The sequence below is a fragment of the Pinus tabuliformis genome, chromosome 5_2, assembly GCF_031772625.1.
Source record: "Pinus tabuliformis cultivar Carrire ecotype Pingquan chromosome 5_2, CPIR1, whole genome shotgun sequence".
In the NCBI taxonomy this organism is placed as follows: domain Eukaryota; kingdom Viridiplantae; phylum Streptophyta; class Pinopsida; order Pinales; family Pinaceae; genus Pinus; species Pinus tabuliformis.
In genome coordinates this window covers 84,092,805-84,112,166 of record NC_142306.1, presented here as the reverse complement: position 1 = coordinate 84,112,166, position 19,362 = coordinate 84,092,805, and the positions used below count along the sequence as shown (strand labels likewise).

General features: G+C 39.8%; 1 protein-coding gene across 1 annotated transcript in view; it reads left to right on the top strand.

The window, feature by feature from the left end:
* The window catches only part of LOC149157650 (uncharacterized), a 37,790-nt gene extending 18,776 nt beyond the window's left edge, over window positions 1-19,014 (top strand). The window contains exons 7-9 of the mRNA XM_089437651.1: window positions 18,306-18,361; window positions 18,447-18,526; window positions 18,650-19,014. Coding sequence (XP_089293777.1) covers window positions 18,306-18,361; window positions 18,447-18,526 — 136 coding nt within the window. The 3' untranslated portion in view covers window positions 18,650-19,014. The remainder of the gene's footprint in view (window positions 1-18,305; window positions 18,362-18,446; window positions 18,527-18,649) is intronic.
* Window positions 19,015-19,362: the final 348 nt, after the last annotated feature.

Below are 19,362 nucleotides of genomic sequence, written 5' to 3'. Positions count from 1 at the left end.
TCACTAGTTTGATTTCAGGAAATAAAACTTGCCAGATTTAGCCTATTCAATTTGCTTTTGAGGTGGACGGAGGCATTCATTGTATCATAATTTTGTGAGCACGAGTTTGTGTGAGATCAAGCTTGTGAGAGGAAGAGCGTATTCTGTTAGTTTTTGTAGCATCAGAGAGGTGTTCTAGTCTCGACTTTGGTCAGAGAGGCTAAGAAACAAAAGATTTCCAAAACCCAAAAAAATTTCGGGAAAAAACACCCAGAAACAACTCAATTAAATTAATTAATCGATAATTAAAAAATGCCTAAGTCTAACTTAGGGAAATCGATTAATTAAAGGGAATTAATTGAGAAAAATGAGAATGCTCTAGAAACTCACATACATTGAGTTTGAGATGATCTTAGCCATTTATGGAGATCTAATCATGGCTGTTGGTTCACCAATGAGAGATTATAACAACAAAGACCACGGGTTGCAGATGGACACATTGGGCAAGTCGGTGGTTTAGGTAGATTGAATTTCCCAGAGAGTAGAGATTGAGTTGGGAAGAGAATTCGAGCCAAGAGAACAGTAGCAGAGGTAGAGGAGCAAAAACAGATATTCCATTGGAGGTTTCTATTGTCGGAAGAGTGAGCCAGAGGAGGTCGCAGTTATTCCACAGGAGGCTGCGCGGGGGCCTGTGTAGATGTTGACCTAGGTTGTCATTGATGTCAATATGGCAATATTCTAGATACTAGATGACGATATGAAGCCAAGGGGAAGCAGAGCAAATCCATGAAGAGACAGGAGCAAGGCCATCAGGATAGGCAAGCCATAAGCAGAAAGAGTTATCAAAGGAGGCATATCAAAGCATATCACAGGACATCAGAGCAAGAGAGGCGTTCATATATGCAAGGAGGTCTTTGAAAGACACTGCCAAGCTAGAGGAGCCACATTGGAGCAAGAGGAGCTACAGGAGGAGCCATATATATATTCCAAAACTGAGTTCTCAGAGCTACAAAAGCAAACAGAGCAAGCAAAACAGAGCATACATATATGCCATATATACGCCAAAGAAGAGGAGCAGACAGAGCAAATAGAGGACGCAGATAACCATCGGAGCAAACAGAGGAACGCAGACAGCCGTCGGAGCAAACAGGGGACGCAAACAACCATCAGAGGAAGCAGACAGAGCCATTAGAGGAGCAATATATATATACAGGTTTAAAGGAAACAACAGAGCAATATATACATGCAAGGTTAAAGGAGTGGAGAATATATATATAAATAGGCAAACGCATTATCGAAGGAGAAAACCTTATATATATGCGTTTAACGCAAACGGATGCCAAAAAAACCCATATATATATAGGCTTAACACTATAGGCAGCCAAAACTATGAATCCCCGGCAAATACACTATCGGAGGCAGAAAGCGGACCTGAAACCTTATACACGGGAGTGTTGAGTCGTATCGGGTCCGGCACAATATCGCATCGGGACTTCGGGAGCGGAAGTCATACAGTGTTAAGCGACCCCTTTGCGATCGCCGATAGCGATACATATGTGCGGACCCGTCGCAACATTGCAATATAAGTTAATCTATTATCGCATCCGTCACAATCGCATATGTTATGAAGCCTTGCCACACCCAAGCACTGATTGCGATGAACATTGCAGACCCGATGCGACTTCACAACTTGGCTTAATATAATATCGCGTCCAGTGGTGGATCAGCCGTCGGCCATCGGCGGTGTCATGGGCCCGACATATAAAGGACCTCCAGGAGTCGTGAATCGCCGATTGCGATTTAAGCTGCGGACCCGATACAGTTTATATGCGGGTGTAATATTGCTTGAAGTCCGCCCCTTAGTCTTTTGACTGGTTTTTCTCATATTCTCCATGTAATTAAATATTTGGCTTGCGTGGGGTGTTTTAGGTTGAAAGGCTTATGATAACTGTTCCAATGGTTCAGAAGGTTGAACATCAGTTAAATGGGGTGAATCATGGCGATAGTGATTGCGATTGGGACGTGGCTGTCCGTTAAACTATGCCGACTCTGTGTATGCCTGCCATCATTAAAAGAGGAGAGCGCTGTTACAAGTTTTTGAATATGTGTTCTCTATGCATGATTCAGTCCTCATCATTGAATCAACATATCCTGTGAGCACGAATAGACAGAGGAAATCATAAGCCGGGAAGCTGAAGAAGCAAGTGAGCACAGAGGAAATGACAGCGAGCATTGAGGAAGCTAAAGGGCCAGTGAAGAGAGGAAACCGACATACAGAGGCATGAGGAATGAATAAAAGACAGAAAAACAGAGAAAAGTTAATTGTGAATGTTGTTGAAGGCTGTGGAACATTGTGGAAAATAAGCTAGAGGAGACAGAGGTAGCAAGAGGATCCAACAGAACAGAAAGAGGGCCGAAGGGCCAACAGGACAACAGACAGTCGAAGGGGAGAAGTAGCCAGCAGAGAACATAAAGTTGTTCTTTATGCAGAGCTTAGTGCAACTAATAGTAGACTGACTAAAGTTGTGTGAAGACATTATCATAAGTCATGAAGGGTACTGGACACTTTGTGTGGGCAGTATGAAGAATTGGGAAGACTACTTCATTGATGTTGTAGCTTGGAGACTGCAGTGAAGCTATAATCAGACAGAACTCATTAGAGAAGAGTTATGAGATCAGAACATTACTATCAAATGAACCTTGACAAGATTGGGTCAGAATCCTTGAGGCTGGTGCCTCAGAAGCAAGAAGGATAGGAGTCCTTGGGGCTGGTGCCTCAGAAGCAAGAAGGATAGGAGTCCTTGGGGCTGGTGCCCTTAGAAGTAAGAAGGATTGGAGTCCTTGAGGTTGATGCCTCAGAAGTAGGAAGGATAGGTGTCTTTGGGACTGGTGTCTCAGGAATCGGAAAGGATTGAAGTCCTTGGGAGTTGGTGCTCATAAGTCCAAGATTGGTACCTTGGCGAAATAGAGTTGGAGCTTTGGAGGTTGGAGCCTCACAAAAGTCCAAGTTGGTGCTTGGCAACTGATTGCAACCATCTATATATTGTATCTATTTTAATGCACAATTTATGTTAATAAAAGCATTTATTCTTGTTGTTCATCTTGTGTTCTGAATATATATGTTTTAACTGGTAAAACAATAGTCGGAAAAAGAAATACTGATTCACCCCCCCTCAGTATTTCCAACAGCAGAGCCTTATTGAGGCAGTTCGATTTTGCTGAGGAAGTGGTCGATTCAGGTGCCGGAGGCCGGGATAATTTTCTAGAGGGCTAGAGAATCACTTCCAAAGTCAACAACAGGCATGACGTCTTGATCAAAGGTAGTTCTGGGTAGTGCGAGTTACAGGTTGTGTAGAGGCAGCGCAAAAGCTTGCACAAGGGTGTTCTAGGTGCTAGTTTGAGTGGACAGATTGTTGTTGGATAGCTTGTGGGGAAGGGAAAATTTCCCTCAATAATTTTCCAGTCATTTCTTTGGAGAGGATTGCGGTTTGGCATCTAGATTGTACTCAAAATTTTTTGTTGCTGAAGAATAATAATAAAATCCTCATCTGCTGCACCGATTTTCCCACATCGGGTTTTTCCGGGGACATTTGTCCAAAAGTAACGGTGTCAAATTTATTGTGTGCACTCTAATTTTCTCAGTTACTATTTTTATTTTCCGCAATATTTTTATGTTGAAGAAATTGTAGTATGATTTATTCGTTATTTTGCCATAACAAATAAACTACATAATTAATCAGTTACAAGAATAAATTCCAATTGCTGCATTTCAAAGAATTTTCACATGGTATCAGAGCAGTGTTTTTGATCGAATCAGGAGCTTATTAGCAAAGAGGGAGAAATTTTGCTGTTCAGAGGGAGTTTGAGCGAATTTCTTCTAGGTTTGTGCAAAGGTCTGGCTAGGCAGTGTGAATCGCTGGGCATAAGGGTTTGATTTCTAGTTGCAAGTGGAAGAAAAGTTCGAATAGCCCAATAGCAGTTCCAATAGGCAGTGGTGTTGTCGGGAAACAGTTCCAGTGAGCAAATCAGAGAATTCATTGAGTAGATCTGGGCGCAGTAATTTTGTAGCAGTTTCGCATTAGTAGAATCAACGTTGGGAAAGGAAGAAAAAACACAGAGGAATTTTTTAGAGGGTTTCGAGATCCGGTTTTAGGAGAAAATCCGTGATTTCTAGTAGCAGCAGACATAACTGCACATTCTAGGAGGGAGTGCGAGTTGCAGTGTAGGTGGCCGAGCAGGAAAAGGAGGAGATTCTTGTTTATTTTCTCAGCTTTGAGTTTTGCAGAAATGGCCTCAGCACTTTGAGATTAGGCTAGAAAGAGCCTCAAATTATTATATTTGGAAAGCCAGAATGTCTTTCATACTAGATGAGCATGGTCTGAAGACATATGCAGGAGAGAGTTGTAGCCATACCTATAGACCTGAAATAACTAGAGAATTACAATAAGGAGATGGCCAAGGAAAAGTGATTGATCCTCAGTGGAGTTCGAGATCATATAGTATTACACTTAACGGCCAAGAATACGACCAAAGAAATGTGGGATGCAGTTGCTACACTTTTGTAGAATCCTTCTGAGAACCGAAAGATGTTCTTGAAGGAGAAGTTGAGGACCACCAGGATGAGCTTGCAATAGTTGGAGAAGCACCTCAAGAGAGTGAGCTAGTGCTTAAATTAGACTTGATCCTCGTCTCTTAGAAGCTTCTCACCCATATTTTTATTAATACCCATTAATATTTTAATTTTCCCAAGTTTAGACTTAGGAACCCCATTAAAAATAATATTTATTTTAATAAAATACAATCCGGGTGGAATTTCACCAAACGATTTTTGGGTCTTGGAGATCTCATGTGTTCTAGCCCTCCACAAAATTTCGGAGCTAGATCACATCCGATGCTACCCAAAAATCAACAACACAAGCTTGCATGCCAGCGGTTGGGGCAAAACCTAAGGAAAAACATCAAACCTCAACCCAGAACCTCTGTCAGCTGTTTGGTCACCCTCTCCAGCTCCTGAAAATGCCTCCAAATCTCTGTCACAACCTTTGATGCCTCTGGAAATAACCAAAGCATCTCTCCCAAGTGACATTGCCATGTTGACGTACAAGCCAACAAACAAGAGTTGGCAAGATTGCCAACAAGTCCTCTACTCTCCACAAACACCTGCTCAAACTGCAGCACATCTGAACCGACCTGTAACACCTCTGCAACACACTATAGTACCTAAACAACGTCCTCATAAGGCCAACATCTCAACCTCCAATTTTGGCACTAGCTTCCTACACTAGGTCATGGACACCAACCACAAGAGCAACCATTAAGCCATCATACCACATCACTGCCATCATAGGTTGACATCATATCATAAGGTTGACATCAATGCCAACATAATCATCTCAATGCCAACTCAATCAACTGCAACCATGCTACAAGAATGGCATCAATGCATTAGCTAGTCTACATATAGTTGACATCAATGCGAACATGAGCTAGCCCATCATGAACCCAATACCAACACCAGCTAGCTGCACACATGAACACCATAATGGAACCACACAAACTCTCCTCAATGGCAAAGGGTCAAATCCATCTAATAAGACAACAAAAATACAAGTAGTGAAACACTAGATCTCTATATGGCTGAAAAATAATGCATCTTGTTACTCTTGCTGTTTTTCTGTTGTTGTTCGGTTTGTGTCTTGATCCGCTGTTGGTTTGTTTCTTTGCTACTCTTGCTGCTGGTATTGTTTGCTACAGGTTCTTTGGTTCAACTTCGGTGTTTTTACTTGCATGCAAACTAGACTCACCCTTTTGAAATCCAAGACCAGATTTATCCAATGGTGATCTCTGGATTTCAAGAAAACTATCCAAAGCCATAGTGCTTGTCTCCATCTTCCGCTGCTTTCTCAAGGACATCACTTCAACATCTAATTGCTCACACTTATCTTCCTTCTCTTCGCACTACTTCCTCATACCTTCCTCACCTTTTTCTGAGTTTTCCAACTTAATATTTAAGCTGATGATCTCCTCCTTGAGTTTGGCCTCCTTATCATCACAAATATGCAATAATTTTTCTTGATCCTTGCATGCAACTGTTAGTTTAGAAATCTCAGCTCTAAGAACCTTAATATCATTCTCATCTCCACTAGGCAATTCAACATGATTAAAATCTGAATCCTCAAAATTGTAACTCAAAAGATAATCATTAACATTTATACTTTTGGATTCATTTTGTTGTAATACCTTCGGTTCTTGATCTTCTGATTTATGCACATCATCAATCGAATCATTTGCACTAGGAGGATGAGACTCTTGTGGTTGAGATTCTTGATCTTGAATGCCCTTCTTCTTATTCGTCTTCTTATTCTTCTTCTTGTTGCTCTTTTTCTCATTTTCCTTATTTTTGCTAGTACCATCTCCAAATATGGACTCTAGCTTGTCCCACATTTCTTTAGCGTATTTCAAACCTACTAGCCTCTTCATATCATCATCATGAAGATTCTTGTAGATTATGCATCTAGCTTGTGCATCCTGCTGCAAAATTTCAGGTGCAATTGGATCCTTGCCACATCCTTCACATACCAGTCTCCAAATGTTAGATCCACAAGACAAAAACTGAGATTTAACATTTTTGCTCCATACCTTGAAATTTGCAGTAGTGAGGACAACCACTCCTTGAGAAGTCATTCTGTTTTTTTATTTCAAAATTTTCACAAACAAAACCCAAATCTATTCTCCAGTGATCGAGCTGCAACCAAGAGCACCACTCTGATACCAATTGTTGGAAACTTTTGAGCACCACTAGGGGGGGGGGGTGAATCAGGAGTGTGCCTTTAACAATTTTACCAATTAAAATTTCTCTGCTGAATCACACAATATTAACCAACAACATAATATATTATCTCATAAACATAAACCATATAAGCAACTAAAACAAGATAACCATGAGAGCAACAATAAACAACACATCAAAACACATCCACACAAAGGACATAAGGTATCTTGTGGAAAACTCTTCACCAGGCAAAAAACCACCCTTGCTGCTACTGCGCTTCTCTGAATCTTCTATTAAGCAAAATGTGTCTTTACATAGATTGCACCTCATATACAATCAGCTGACTCCCATAATCCAGGACACTCTATTCGACTGATCAGCTCATAAGACTATGTTCTCACATGTATTTACGGACTACCATCCGCCGAAAGCCACCACGATCAACGATCCTCGCCCAACTTCGATTGGATGGAAAAACGGTTCCTTTTGCTAAAACTTAGCAATCACTGCCTGACACCCATGAAGTCAATGCTCCTCTACTCTATGCAGACCTCGTTTCATCTATTTTCATAACTTTCTGCTCAACTTGATTTAGCTCTGCAATACGATCTACAAGAACAAAACACCATCAAAAATCAAATAAAATCACCACAATCATATGCTCTCCACACAAGCAAAGTAGTGGCCACACTATACCATCAAATCAAGAACAAAAACACTATCCAACAACATGCAAAACTCTCCAAAGAATCTCTGCTACAACAACTACAAATCTGATCTATTCTGCAACATGCTCTTTGCTCACTGTGCAACCATTTGTAACCATTTGAGAGTGTAGAACACCTTAGTTGGGGTTCTACACTCTCAACTGATTCTGAAGCAATTCCTTCTCTATGCAGCCTTCACTCATTCACTCTCACGCTGAACCAACTAATACTCAACTCCAAAATGATGTATATAAAACGTGCTGGGCGGAATTCATCTTTGGGTTGGGATCAAGAGTGCACAAAGTTGATGAATTCGATCCACGATCACCACTACTTGTGCACTAAATGTGTTCACATCATTGGAGGACCTTTTCAAACAATTTTCGACTTCCACAAATTAATCTAGAAGCCTCTGGGAATTTCCATGCCAAATTACATCCGATTTGCGCGAGGAATCCGAAGAAATTTTTGTGAAAGTTCAACCGCACGGATAACTCTTGCTGATCTAGGCTGCAACCACATGCACAGGCTTGTCTGCGAGCAATTGGAGCCTTTCAACCACATGCACAAGCTCGCATGCCTATGGTTGGGGCAAAACCTAAGGAAAAACATCAAACCTCAGTCTAGAACCTCTGCCAGCTATTTGGTCGCCTTCTCCAACTCCTGAACATGCCTCCAAACCTTTGTCACAACCCTTGACACCTATGCAAATAGCCTAAGCATGTCTCCCAAGTGACACTGCCAAGTTGACTTAGAAGCCAATTGTTAAAATTGGCAACTAGGGCCAAACTCCATGTGGGTCTACTTATCACTGGCAGCGGATATTTTTCTTGGATTCCTCTCGTCGAGAGGTGTAGGATTTATCTAAAGATCATCCAATTCCGACAATGTATTCATGGAGATATGAATTTATTCGTCAAGGTCGGCCAGCAACCAAATTGCCTCCACTTGTGCTCAACGTTTTAGTATAAAAAGAGGTGGCTTGTTAGTCATTTGGACACACACACACTTGTGATCTCTCTTCATTCTGTTTTGGGTTTGATGAAGATGAGATCTAGAGAGAGTGCCTTAGGTGATACGCTGCCCTAATCCTCAACGCTGTCATGAAATCTATCTTAAACACTGTCATGAAGAACGTTGTCATGAAGTCTATCCTAAACGCTGTCATGAAGTCTAATGTTAAACGCTGTCATGAAGTCTAATGCTAAATGCTGTCATGAAGTCTAACTAAACGCTGTCATGAACTAAACGTTGTCATGAAGTCTAATGCTAAAGGCTGTCATGAAGTCTAATCCTAAACGCTGTCATGAAGTCTATCCTAAATGTTGTCATGAAGAACGCTATCATGAAGTCTAATGTTAAAGGTTGTCATGAAGTCTATCCTAAACGCTGTCATGGAGGATCTATCCTACCCTAGCTGCAGTAAGGAAGTAATCTCAGTCACCTAGCCATAGCACTTAAGGCAACAAGAAGGGACACTTATATATACAACCATTATACATTGTCCTTAAGTATCATGAAGAGTGCTAACTATAGCCTAGTTGCTCTGCTAGGCTGCAAGCCACAACAAGCAGCTAAGGCTGGTAAGATACAGTATTGCAGTGCAATGATGGTGCAGTATGGTGTATGGGCAGCATGGTGCAGTAAGGTGCATGGAGCAGCATGGTGCAATATGGTGTATGGGCAGCATGGTGCAGTAAGGTGCATGGAGCAGCATGGTGCAATATGGTGTATTGGTAGCATGGTGCAGTAAGGTGCATGGAGCAGCATGGTGCAGTAAGGTGCATGAAGCAACATGATGAATGGTGCAGCATAGTGCATAGTGACAATGGTGCAACACAGTGATGCATAGTGCAGCATGATGAATAGTGCAACATGATGATGAAGAGCAACATGTTGGGTACAACATGATGAGGTACAACTCAGTGATGGTGCAACATGGTGTAGCACAGTGATGATGGACGTGGTGATGGTGCAACATGGTGCAGCACAGTGAAGATGGACGTGGCGATGGTGTAGCACAATGATGATGGATGTGGTGATGGTGCATCATGGTGCAACACATTGATGATGGACCTGGTGATGGTGCAGCATGGTGCAACACATTCATGATGGACGTGGTGATGGTGCAGCAAAGTGATGATGGACATGGCAATGGTGCAACACAGTGTAGATGGATGTGGCGATGGTGCAACACAGTGATGATGGACATGGTATGATGGTGTAGCATGGTGCAACATAGTGATAGGTACAACAAGGTGATGGAATCACTCGTGTTCAGATTAGCTACCTCATGTGACATCTTCTTAGACAAGATGTCTGCTCTTATTTTGACAAGTCAAGGTGTTGACTTCTGATGTATATGTATTATCTCTCTCTCTCTGCAGAACTATTGAAGAACATAAGAAGAATTGATCAAGGGTTTCCCCACATTGGGGTTTGTCCCTCGCTGGCGCCACATCTTGTGTCCTCTTGTCTTGGCTTGTTTTATGTGATTTATGTTTATGTTCTATCCGCATTTTACTATCATGCTAAATGTGATTACTAATCTGGTATTGATATTGAGCTAAATGGAAAAATTAAAGTAAATTGCTCTAAGCATAGAACATACCAAAAATTAACACCAATAAACAAGAGTTGGCAAGATTGCCAACAAGTCCTCTACTCTTCGCAAACACCTGCACAAACTGCAAAAGTATTTGAACTGAACTGTAACACCTCTGCAACACACTATAGTACCTCAAGAACATCCTCATAAGGCCAACAACTAAACCTCCAATTCTTGTAGTAGGTTCTTGCACTAGGTCATGGACACCAAGCTCGAGAGCAACCATCAAGCCATCATACCACATCAATTCCATCATAGGTTGACATCATATCATAAGGTTGACATCAATGCCCCAACATAACCATCTCAATGCCAACTCAACCAGCTACAACCATGCTACAAGAATGACATCAATGCATCAGCTAGTCTACATATGGTTGACATCAATGTCAACATGAGCTAGCTACCATCACGAACCCAATGCCAACTTTAGCTCGCTGCACCCCTGAACACCATAATGCCAACACTATCTGTGGCAACAGGTGTCGCTACTAGTAGTGTTAGAATGGGATCTAGTGTCAAGAAGACAAATGAGTTTAAGAGATCAATTGAAGAATGGAAGCTTATGTGGAAGATAAGGGAATTTGCACAAGTTGCTAGGAGGGAGATTTGTTTGGCAATACACTCTTCATTGGTGTAGCAGATCCACAAACTTTGCTAGAAGCATTAAGCAGTCCTTGTTGAGAAAACTCAGATGAAAGTTGGCACTTTTGTGTTGGCATCTCTCCCTCTTGGAAGAAAGATGCTGGGGATCATGTGGTTGTCTAGAATCAAGTTGAAGGTCACAAAAGGATATTTTAAGGTAGAAGATATTGTTTTTAATAAAAACTCTCTCTAGTGTTTTAACTAACGTGAGTTGGAGTACTTAGTGTTGTTGAAGCAATGAGAGACATGGGATAAATCAGATAGATGTGAATATGGCCTTGTGCTTGTTAGTTGAAGGGAAGGGAAGGAAGATTTATATTAATCAGCCCAAAGAATTTGTAGCACATGTAAAGAGCAGCTGGTCTGGAGGTTGAAAGTGATTGCTGTATGTGCTGAAACAAGCCCCACATGCACATTATTGAAGGATTGACACATTTGTCTTTGCTAGTGAATTGAAGAAAGATGACATAGAAGCTATGTGAGAAGTTAGTGAAGATGGCCTTGTGCTTGTTAGTTGAAGGAAAGGAAATGAGATTTATTATTTATATTAATTAGCCCAAAGAATTTGTTGCATCATGTAAAGAGCAGCTGGTTTGGAGGTTGAAGGTGGTTGCTGTATGTGCTGAAACAAACCCTAGATGTACATTATAGAAGGATTGATACATTTGTCTTTGCTAGTGAATTGAAGAATGATTACATAGATGCCAATGTTTGTGTGAGAAGTTAGCGAAGATGGCCTTGTGCTTGTCAGTTTAAGGCAAGGAAAGGAGATTTATATTCATCAGCCCAAAGAATTTGTAGCATCATGTAAAGAGACGCTGGTTTGGAGGTTGAAGGTGATTGTTGTATGTGCTGAAATAAACCCCACATGCACATTATTGAAGGATTGATACATTTGTCTTTGCTAGTTAATTGAATAAAGATGACACAGATGCTAATATTTATGTGAGAAGATGGCCTTGCGCTTGTTAACTGAAGGCAAGGAAAGGAAATTTATATTAACCAGGCCAAAGAATTTGTAGCATCACGTAAAGAGTTTTGAAATATGTAAGTAGGTTCAGTCTTCATAATATCCTATGTACTATTGATTTCATGTATTTGATGTAAAAGAGAGAAAATTATTATTGTCATTTTGTAAAGCATGGGGCTTCATGCTCAAAGTCAATTTGTTTTAGGTCAAAGCACCCATTGTGTGCTTCTAGGGTTTGTCATAGAGTTGAGGAGTCAAAAGAGTCATTGTCATATGTAATAGACCCCATTGGGCATCTTGTATCAAGTCAAAAGAATTTATTTGAGACAAAATTGTTTCAAAAGTCCCTCCAAGACCAAGTCGGCTTGCAAGTCAGCCTCATGAAGACCAAGTCGGCCTGCAAGAGAACAAGTCGGCCTCGTGAAGGGTAACTCAACCTCCTAAGAAGCCTATTTATAAGAACTTGACCTCATTTGAAGAACCATCAAAGCAAGTTCGATCATTAGGAGAAGAACAAGAAAAAAGAGTGAAGAGCAAGTCAAGGATTAGAAGACAATAGAAGTCAAAGTTTTTGGGTAAATCTCTCTCACACGTGCGAAAGGGAAACTAGGGTTTTTGCAGGATCAAGGACGAAATTTCAGATCTCCAAGGAAGGTCGAAATTTGTGATCAAAGAGCAAGGCACATCATCTATTTGTCTACGAAAGAAGAAGCAATCCAAGCAAAGAAGAAAGAAGGTCAAAACTAGCCCCTCTATCCCACACGTGCGAAGCTACAACTACTTCAGGAGGGGCTGAAAATTACAGACCTGCAGTGAAGGCCGAAATTCTTGCGGGGGGTCAAAGTCGCTGGAAGGTCAAAATTTGTTACTGGAAGTTGTGCAAGGAAAGCTCATCAAGAAGGAAGGTTGGCTTATTCTCGGAGAGGTCTCAGTCTTGTATCTAAAAGGTCTTGGAATTCATCATTTGAAGATTCTATAGGAAGAGAAAAATTACTTGTGGGTTTTCCTATTTAGGAGAGGCTTTGGCCCTAGCTGGCCTATATCCTGTGTCCATTTGTGTTATTGATCTTCATGTTTTGGTAACTGTTTGATGATAAGAACACCATAATAATCAAGAGAAGAAGAAGTTAATTATAATTCCTACAAGTCAAAGCAAGAGAACATCACAAGCAGCTATCAAGTTTAGAGAAATCACACCTATCTATCTGCCCTAGATTTCTCAAAAAAGAGCAGCTGGTTTGGAGGTTGAAGGTGATTGTTGTATGTGCTGAAAGCCTGAAACAAGCCTCACATGCACCTTATTGAAGGATTGATACATTTGTCTTTGCTAGTGAATCGAAGAAAGATGATGCATATGCTTTGTTTATATGTGAAGTTAGTGATGATAGTACCATTTCGATCAGTAATAGTCTCACATTAATTCAGCTGATACAAGCTAGATTCATCCATTGAGTAGAAGATGGCAGATTATGGGGAGATTTATAACTCTCTTGGCTTTCAAATATCCAGATTGTATAGATGTGGTGACAAGTCTGATTTACTAAAGTCAGAAAAAAAGTTGGAGAACGTTTTAAAGTTGTTTGAAAGCAAGTTTGAAACTCTTATGTAACTGAAAACTCACAGAAAAAGAAGGGAGTATATGAAATACATTTCCTATTAGAATATAGTGGGGATTCTCAGGTATTAATGGTTTGTGCCAGGCCATATTTTGCATTTGTAAGGTGTTTTGTCAGCCAATCTAAGGCAGACTCAGGTGCACAAAATTGGCAAGAAATAAAGTTAGTGTTGTGGGTATTTAAAAGGGACATTTGATATAGCAACATGCTTCATTGGGGTCAGTGGTGAGTTTCAACCACTAAGATATCTACTACATACTTTATATTGAATTTCATAGTTTCTCAGTGCAGCAAAAGTCAGTCTACACTATGAAGCATTGTATCAGAATACGTATTAGTTGCAACAGTAACAAATGGATTAATGTGGTTGAAAAGACTCCTAGTAGATATTTGGGAGAACCAAAGTTTTATTGCTCTCACAAATAACTCAAATTTTCCTGGGACCAAACTTAGAGATATTCAACATTATTTTATGTGGAAAATAGTAGCTATGTAGTATGCATTTTGGAGATAATGGTTGCAGATATTCGTACAAAAGCTTAACCTTGTGCTAAATTTCAGATGCATAAATGAATCTAAAGACATGTTTTGACACAATGGATACAAAATTATATAATTGTGGAAGTATCAAGAAACCATTGCTTAATGCAAATTAAGAAATTTCATCTCAAACTTGAGGTTCCCTAGAGCTATTTCCTGTGAATTTTCAGCCTTAGGACTGAATCTGAAATATAAATTACAGTCATATTTATCTAACTTCGGTCTGACCAAATACATAAGGCAGCCCAAGAAATAAACACCAAAATGTTGTACTTAAAGGGAAATATGTTTTCAGCACCCAGGGCATGAATCCCAATATATATAACAGATCTGAAAATTACATTTTAACAGCAGATCCGTCAGATCATTCAACAAATTCTGCTAGCTGTTCATGATAAATCAGCATACCAAACAGGCCTAGAAACTACTCATTCACTATGAGATTACAAGCTGAAAATTAGATCTACACAAAATTTTGCAGCAAAATACACTTCACAGATACATAAGAATAAAGTTACAATTAGATGCCAACAACTTATCACAAGTTGGTACAAGATAGTCCTTCAAGGTTATCACAAGCTCTCCAAACCCCAGCAAGGGCAAGTACAAGATGCTATCATCACATGTGACACCAAGTGTGAAATCCCCAGCTACCTATTCCTCTTAGTTTGGAATCATTCACCAAAGTTGGCTGCTCCACCAAAAATCCATACTAGTGTACAAGAGAGAACAAAATAGTCTTCCACTATATTCCACAATTAGATGTCAATAGCTTATCCCTTCAAGGTTATCACAAGGTCTCCAAACCCCAACAAGGGCAAGTACAAGATGCCTGCATCACATGTGACACCAAGTGTCAAATCCCTAGCCACCTATTCCTCTTAGTTTGGAATCATTCACCAAAGCTGGCTGCTCCACCAAAAACCCACGACTAGCTAGAATAGACACTAGCAAGTCCTCTTTGGCACCTACACTTTCATAACACAAGTGCACAAGAGAAAACAAAACCATCTTCCACTATCTTCTCCATTTCAAGTGCTCCAAGTAGTTGTAGGGTTTCCAATGCCAAAAACCCTAGGCTTCTTCCTACAAAAGAACCCTGAGAACAAGTGTTCCCTTTGCTTCCATAGGGTTTCTCTCAAACCCCAGCTCTTGTTATCTTCTTAGGGTAAATCCTAACTCTAACACCTTTCTTGCATCAATACAAGAACCCTAGCACACTAGACAAGAGTGCAAAGTACAATGAAGAAGAATACCTATGAAAAATAGAATTTGTTCAAGTACAAATTAATGGGCTATTACTAGGTAGCAGGGACTAGGTCTCTTTCCTTCCCTTATAGAGAGAGGGAAGGGAGGCCAACAATAGAGTAGGCTGTCACTATTTGTGGATTGCTCCAACTCTAAGGTGACACATGTCAAGCTCTAAGGTAAGCATACCCATCAAGCAAGGGTTCTTAGGTGAGCAGTCCACAAGATTTTTTCTAACGTTCTCCTCCAAATGTATTCAATGCTCCAACCACTACCTCCTAAACCATGTGCTCCTTGGGTTTGCCACACCCCCATGAATGCGCCTCAACTGAAGCATCAAAACAAGAACACTAGCACACTAGACAAGAGTGCAAAGTACAATGAAGAAGAATACCTATGAAAAATAGAATTTGCTCAAGTACACATTAATGGGCTATTACTAGGTAGCAGGGACTAGGTCTCTCTCCTTCCCTTATAGAGAGAAGTAAGGAAGGCCAATAATAGAGTAGGTTGTCACTGTATGTGGAGTGCTCCAACTGTAAGGTGACACATGTCAAGCTCTAAGGTAAGCATACCCATCAAGCAAGGGTTCTTAGGTGAGCGGTCCTATGAAAAATAGAATTTGCTCAAGTACACATTAATGGGCTATTACTAGGTAGCAGGGACTAGGTCTCTCTCCTTCCCTTATAGAGAGAGGTAAGGAAGGCCAATAATAGAGTAGGTTGTCACTGTATGTGGAGTGCTCCAACTGTAAGGTGACACATGTCAAGCTCTAAGGTAAGCATACCCATCAAGATTTTTTCTAACGTTCTCCTCCAAATGTATTCAATGCTCCAACCACTACCTCCTAAACCATGTGCTCCTTGGGTCTGCCACACCCCCATGAATGTTCCTCAACTGAAGCATCCTCAAATGAAGCATAAGTGTCAGTGTAGGTTGCAAGTGGTAGCAATCCATGAGTAAGCTGTCTCCATTGTGCATGTCCAATGAGATACAACTAAGGGTAGGCATCACAACATGCACTTCACATCACATGTGTTAAACTAAGAGAGAGAAATAGCACAAGATAGGAACAAAAAGCATAGACAAACATGTAGGGCCAAGATTTACCTTGGAAACTCTCACCAAGAAACTCAACACCCATATAGATATCTACTTTTTCCTTGCCAAGTCGACCAAACAACATTATGCTTAAAACATTTTATAATGGAGTTCTTCAAGCCTTTATCACATCATATACCATGGGTTACCGAATACCATGGGCATGTAAACCACCAACGATAAACTCATCATTGATTGTATCAAGGTTACCCTAACTACTCTGAAGGTTATCATGACTGCTCTATGTCTGTGTCAAGATTAACTCAACATTCTCCCTTTTAAACTTGACTTGGGATAACCATCTACCCTCCTTAAACATGCCTCCTGTCACTGGGGATCCAAGAATACAACATGTCCCCTATATTACCTAGGTCTATGTCTAGGCTTTAAGTTGGTGATTCATCAAATCAGGGGTATACATGCCAATATAGGGCTTACAACCATACACCTATTTACATATGTGATAAATTCCAACTCCATAAAAATAGTTGCAATTGTATACCTAAGCATGTGATGCTAACATCTGTCCTACTCCAGATACAATGAACATAAGCATGCACACCTTAACTACCAATGTTCCATATCAATCCTCATGATGATTTCCATGTGCTTAAGACAATGCGAGCAACATATTTCATGGAGCAATGGTGACATATTCTCTCTGTCAATGGATATTGATACTAGACCATTCTAGCACTACCATGCAAGATATGCCTGGGCAACTCTTGCTCGCGGAATAAGCTTCCTACACTAATCCATGAGAGAGCAATGTGCATGCATTAAATAAACACAGTGGTGGTAATAAGCAACAAAAAATGTACAGCCGTTAGATAATGAATCATTGGGGAACTGGGAGAAAAACCCTACACTCCAAAGCAAGTTTAATGTATTCGTTAGCGAAGAACAGTGGTTACAATACACTTTCAGAGCTGTGCTCTTAACAGGAGTAATCTGCAGTGAACTCCTTACTTGGATTTGATACCAAATGTTAAAACTGAGAGAAATAGCACGAGTAGATAGGTGCAAGAAACACAAACAAGCACATAGCCAATACTGACACAAGAAACTCTTATTTAGAAAACCAACACCCAAATAGATATCTATTATTTCCTTGGTTGAGCCCGGTCAAACACCAAGCTGTTTTAAGCTTTTACAATGGAGTTCTGCTTTAAGCCTTTCAGAAGACTTTATTTTATCAAACAACATGGAAAATACCATAGGCTTGTAAAATACCAATGCTTAATGTATGACTGAGTCAAGATTAACCCAACAAGAAGCACCCCTAAGCATGGTGTTAAACTTTTGGAGTAACTGTGAAAGTTTAAAAGTAATGATTACATAATCTGACATAATTTGAAGTCTATGTACTATGTAGTGTACAATTAGGTTATAAGAAATCGTTCATGTAATAAGAATGGCTTGAATGTATAGTAAAAGGCACGTGACAGATTGTAATAACTTGAAAATTTTAACAATAGTATTAATGATTTATTTTATGAGGTCATGTTATACTATTCATTGTGACACAATCGTAAGGCTAATATTTTATCACAAGGATCTGTTATCTGTTCACTGTGACACAAAACTGTAAAGGCTAATATTTTATCACAAGGATCTGTTATCTGTTCACTGTGACACAAAATCGTAAAGGCTAATATTTATCCACCTCCTTTTGTTGTATTTTAACATAAGGTTCTGGTATACCGTTCACTTGTGACACGTTTGTAAAGGCTAATGTTATAGACCTCTTCATGCTACAACTATTCACGTTTTAACCTATTGTCTGGAATAAGATTTTATAAATGCATATGAAGAAGAAAATGAACACAAAGTGAATAATGTACTAGTCTCTCGCATATCACATTACACTTGTCATTGTTTATAGTACCATATGATGGTTCATTGTTTCATCTTAAAAGTCCCTTTCGAATATATGCGCATGCTTAACAAACTCATATATGCTCACAGCAGTGGAGATTGGCGTTGTCTGTTAGGTTTCATTAATTGTCTTGATCTAACTCTTAGAATTTTGTATATCATGTTGATAGCATGTTATTCTCCTTTAGGAGTCATGCCCTTAAACTCATGCATGCCTAACAAACTTCTCTGCTTATGGCAGTTCTTTTTGTTTGAAGAAACGGAAGATTCCACCCACAGGCATTGCAATATATAAAGGTAAAACTTCCTTATCATCTGTCGAGAGTTTTTCACTTATTTCTTTATATGCGAGATCTTAGATTAAAAAAATGTGGATTGACAGCCCGAGAGATGGGATATGAGTCTGTAGCTCACTATCTTGCGGATGTGCTGAGGAGGAAGCAAGGCTTTTCTAGGAGCTAGGTAAGTAAACTCTGTTTCCTATATCCAGTCTACTAGGATGTTTACATTTTCAAAACTACTAAAGTTTGAACTCCATGGCCGGAAAATTGAAAGGTGTGCTTTTCTGTTATGATTATATTTCAGTGGAGCTTCAAGAGTCTCTTATGGCATCGGGGGAATCTTTCTACTATGATGTTCAGTTTACAACTTAATCTGATCAAGTTATGCCATTTTTTTGGATGATTTGTCTGTGCTTTTATACATAATCCCAGTTTGTATTTTCTGGAGGGATCAATTAGAGGACTAGTTGCTGGTGTGGCAGCAGCAGCAGCCTTGTCATTTTTTAATCTCATGTAATAATTCATGTAAGCAGACTTTTAATATGTTAAGGTATCTTCCTTTTGCTCTCCATTCTTCTGCACTTCACTGGCTTGTATTCTGCGACATTTTTGGTCATTGGATGGATTGTAATAGTCTACATAGAAATCCACATCCTATACAGCAGCCAAGTCACATGAAATTGTTAAAAGTAATTTTTGAGAGACCAAAACAAATTCCATAATTCTGCCAATTTTTGGTTATTGGATGGATTGTAATAGTCTACATAGAAATCCACATCCTATACAGCAGCCAAGTCACATGAAATTTTTAGACCAAAACAAATTTCCATAATTATAAAAGTAATTGCAGGGACATGGCAGTCTTATCAAGTATTTAATATTCAGTCAGTACAACACCAAGTCACATGAAATTTTTAGACCAAAACAAATTTCCATAATTATAAAAGTAATTGCAGGGACATGGCAGTCTTATCAAGTATTTAATATTCAGTCACTACAACACATAATGCAAATGAC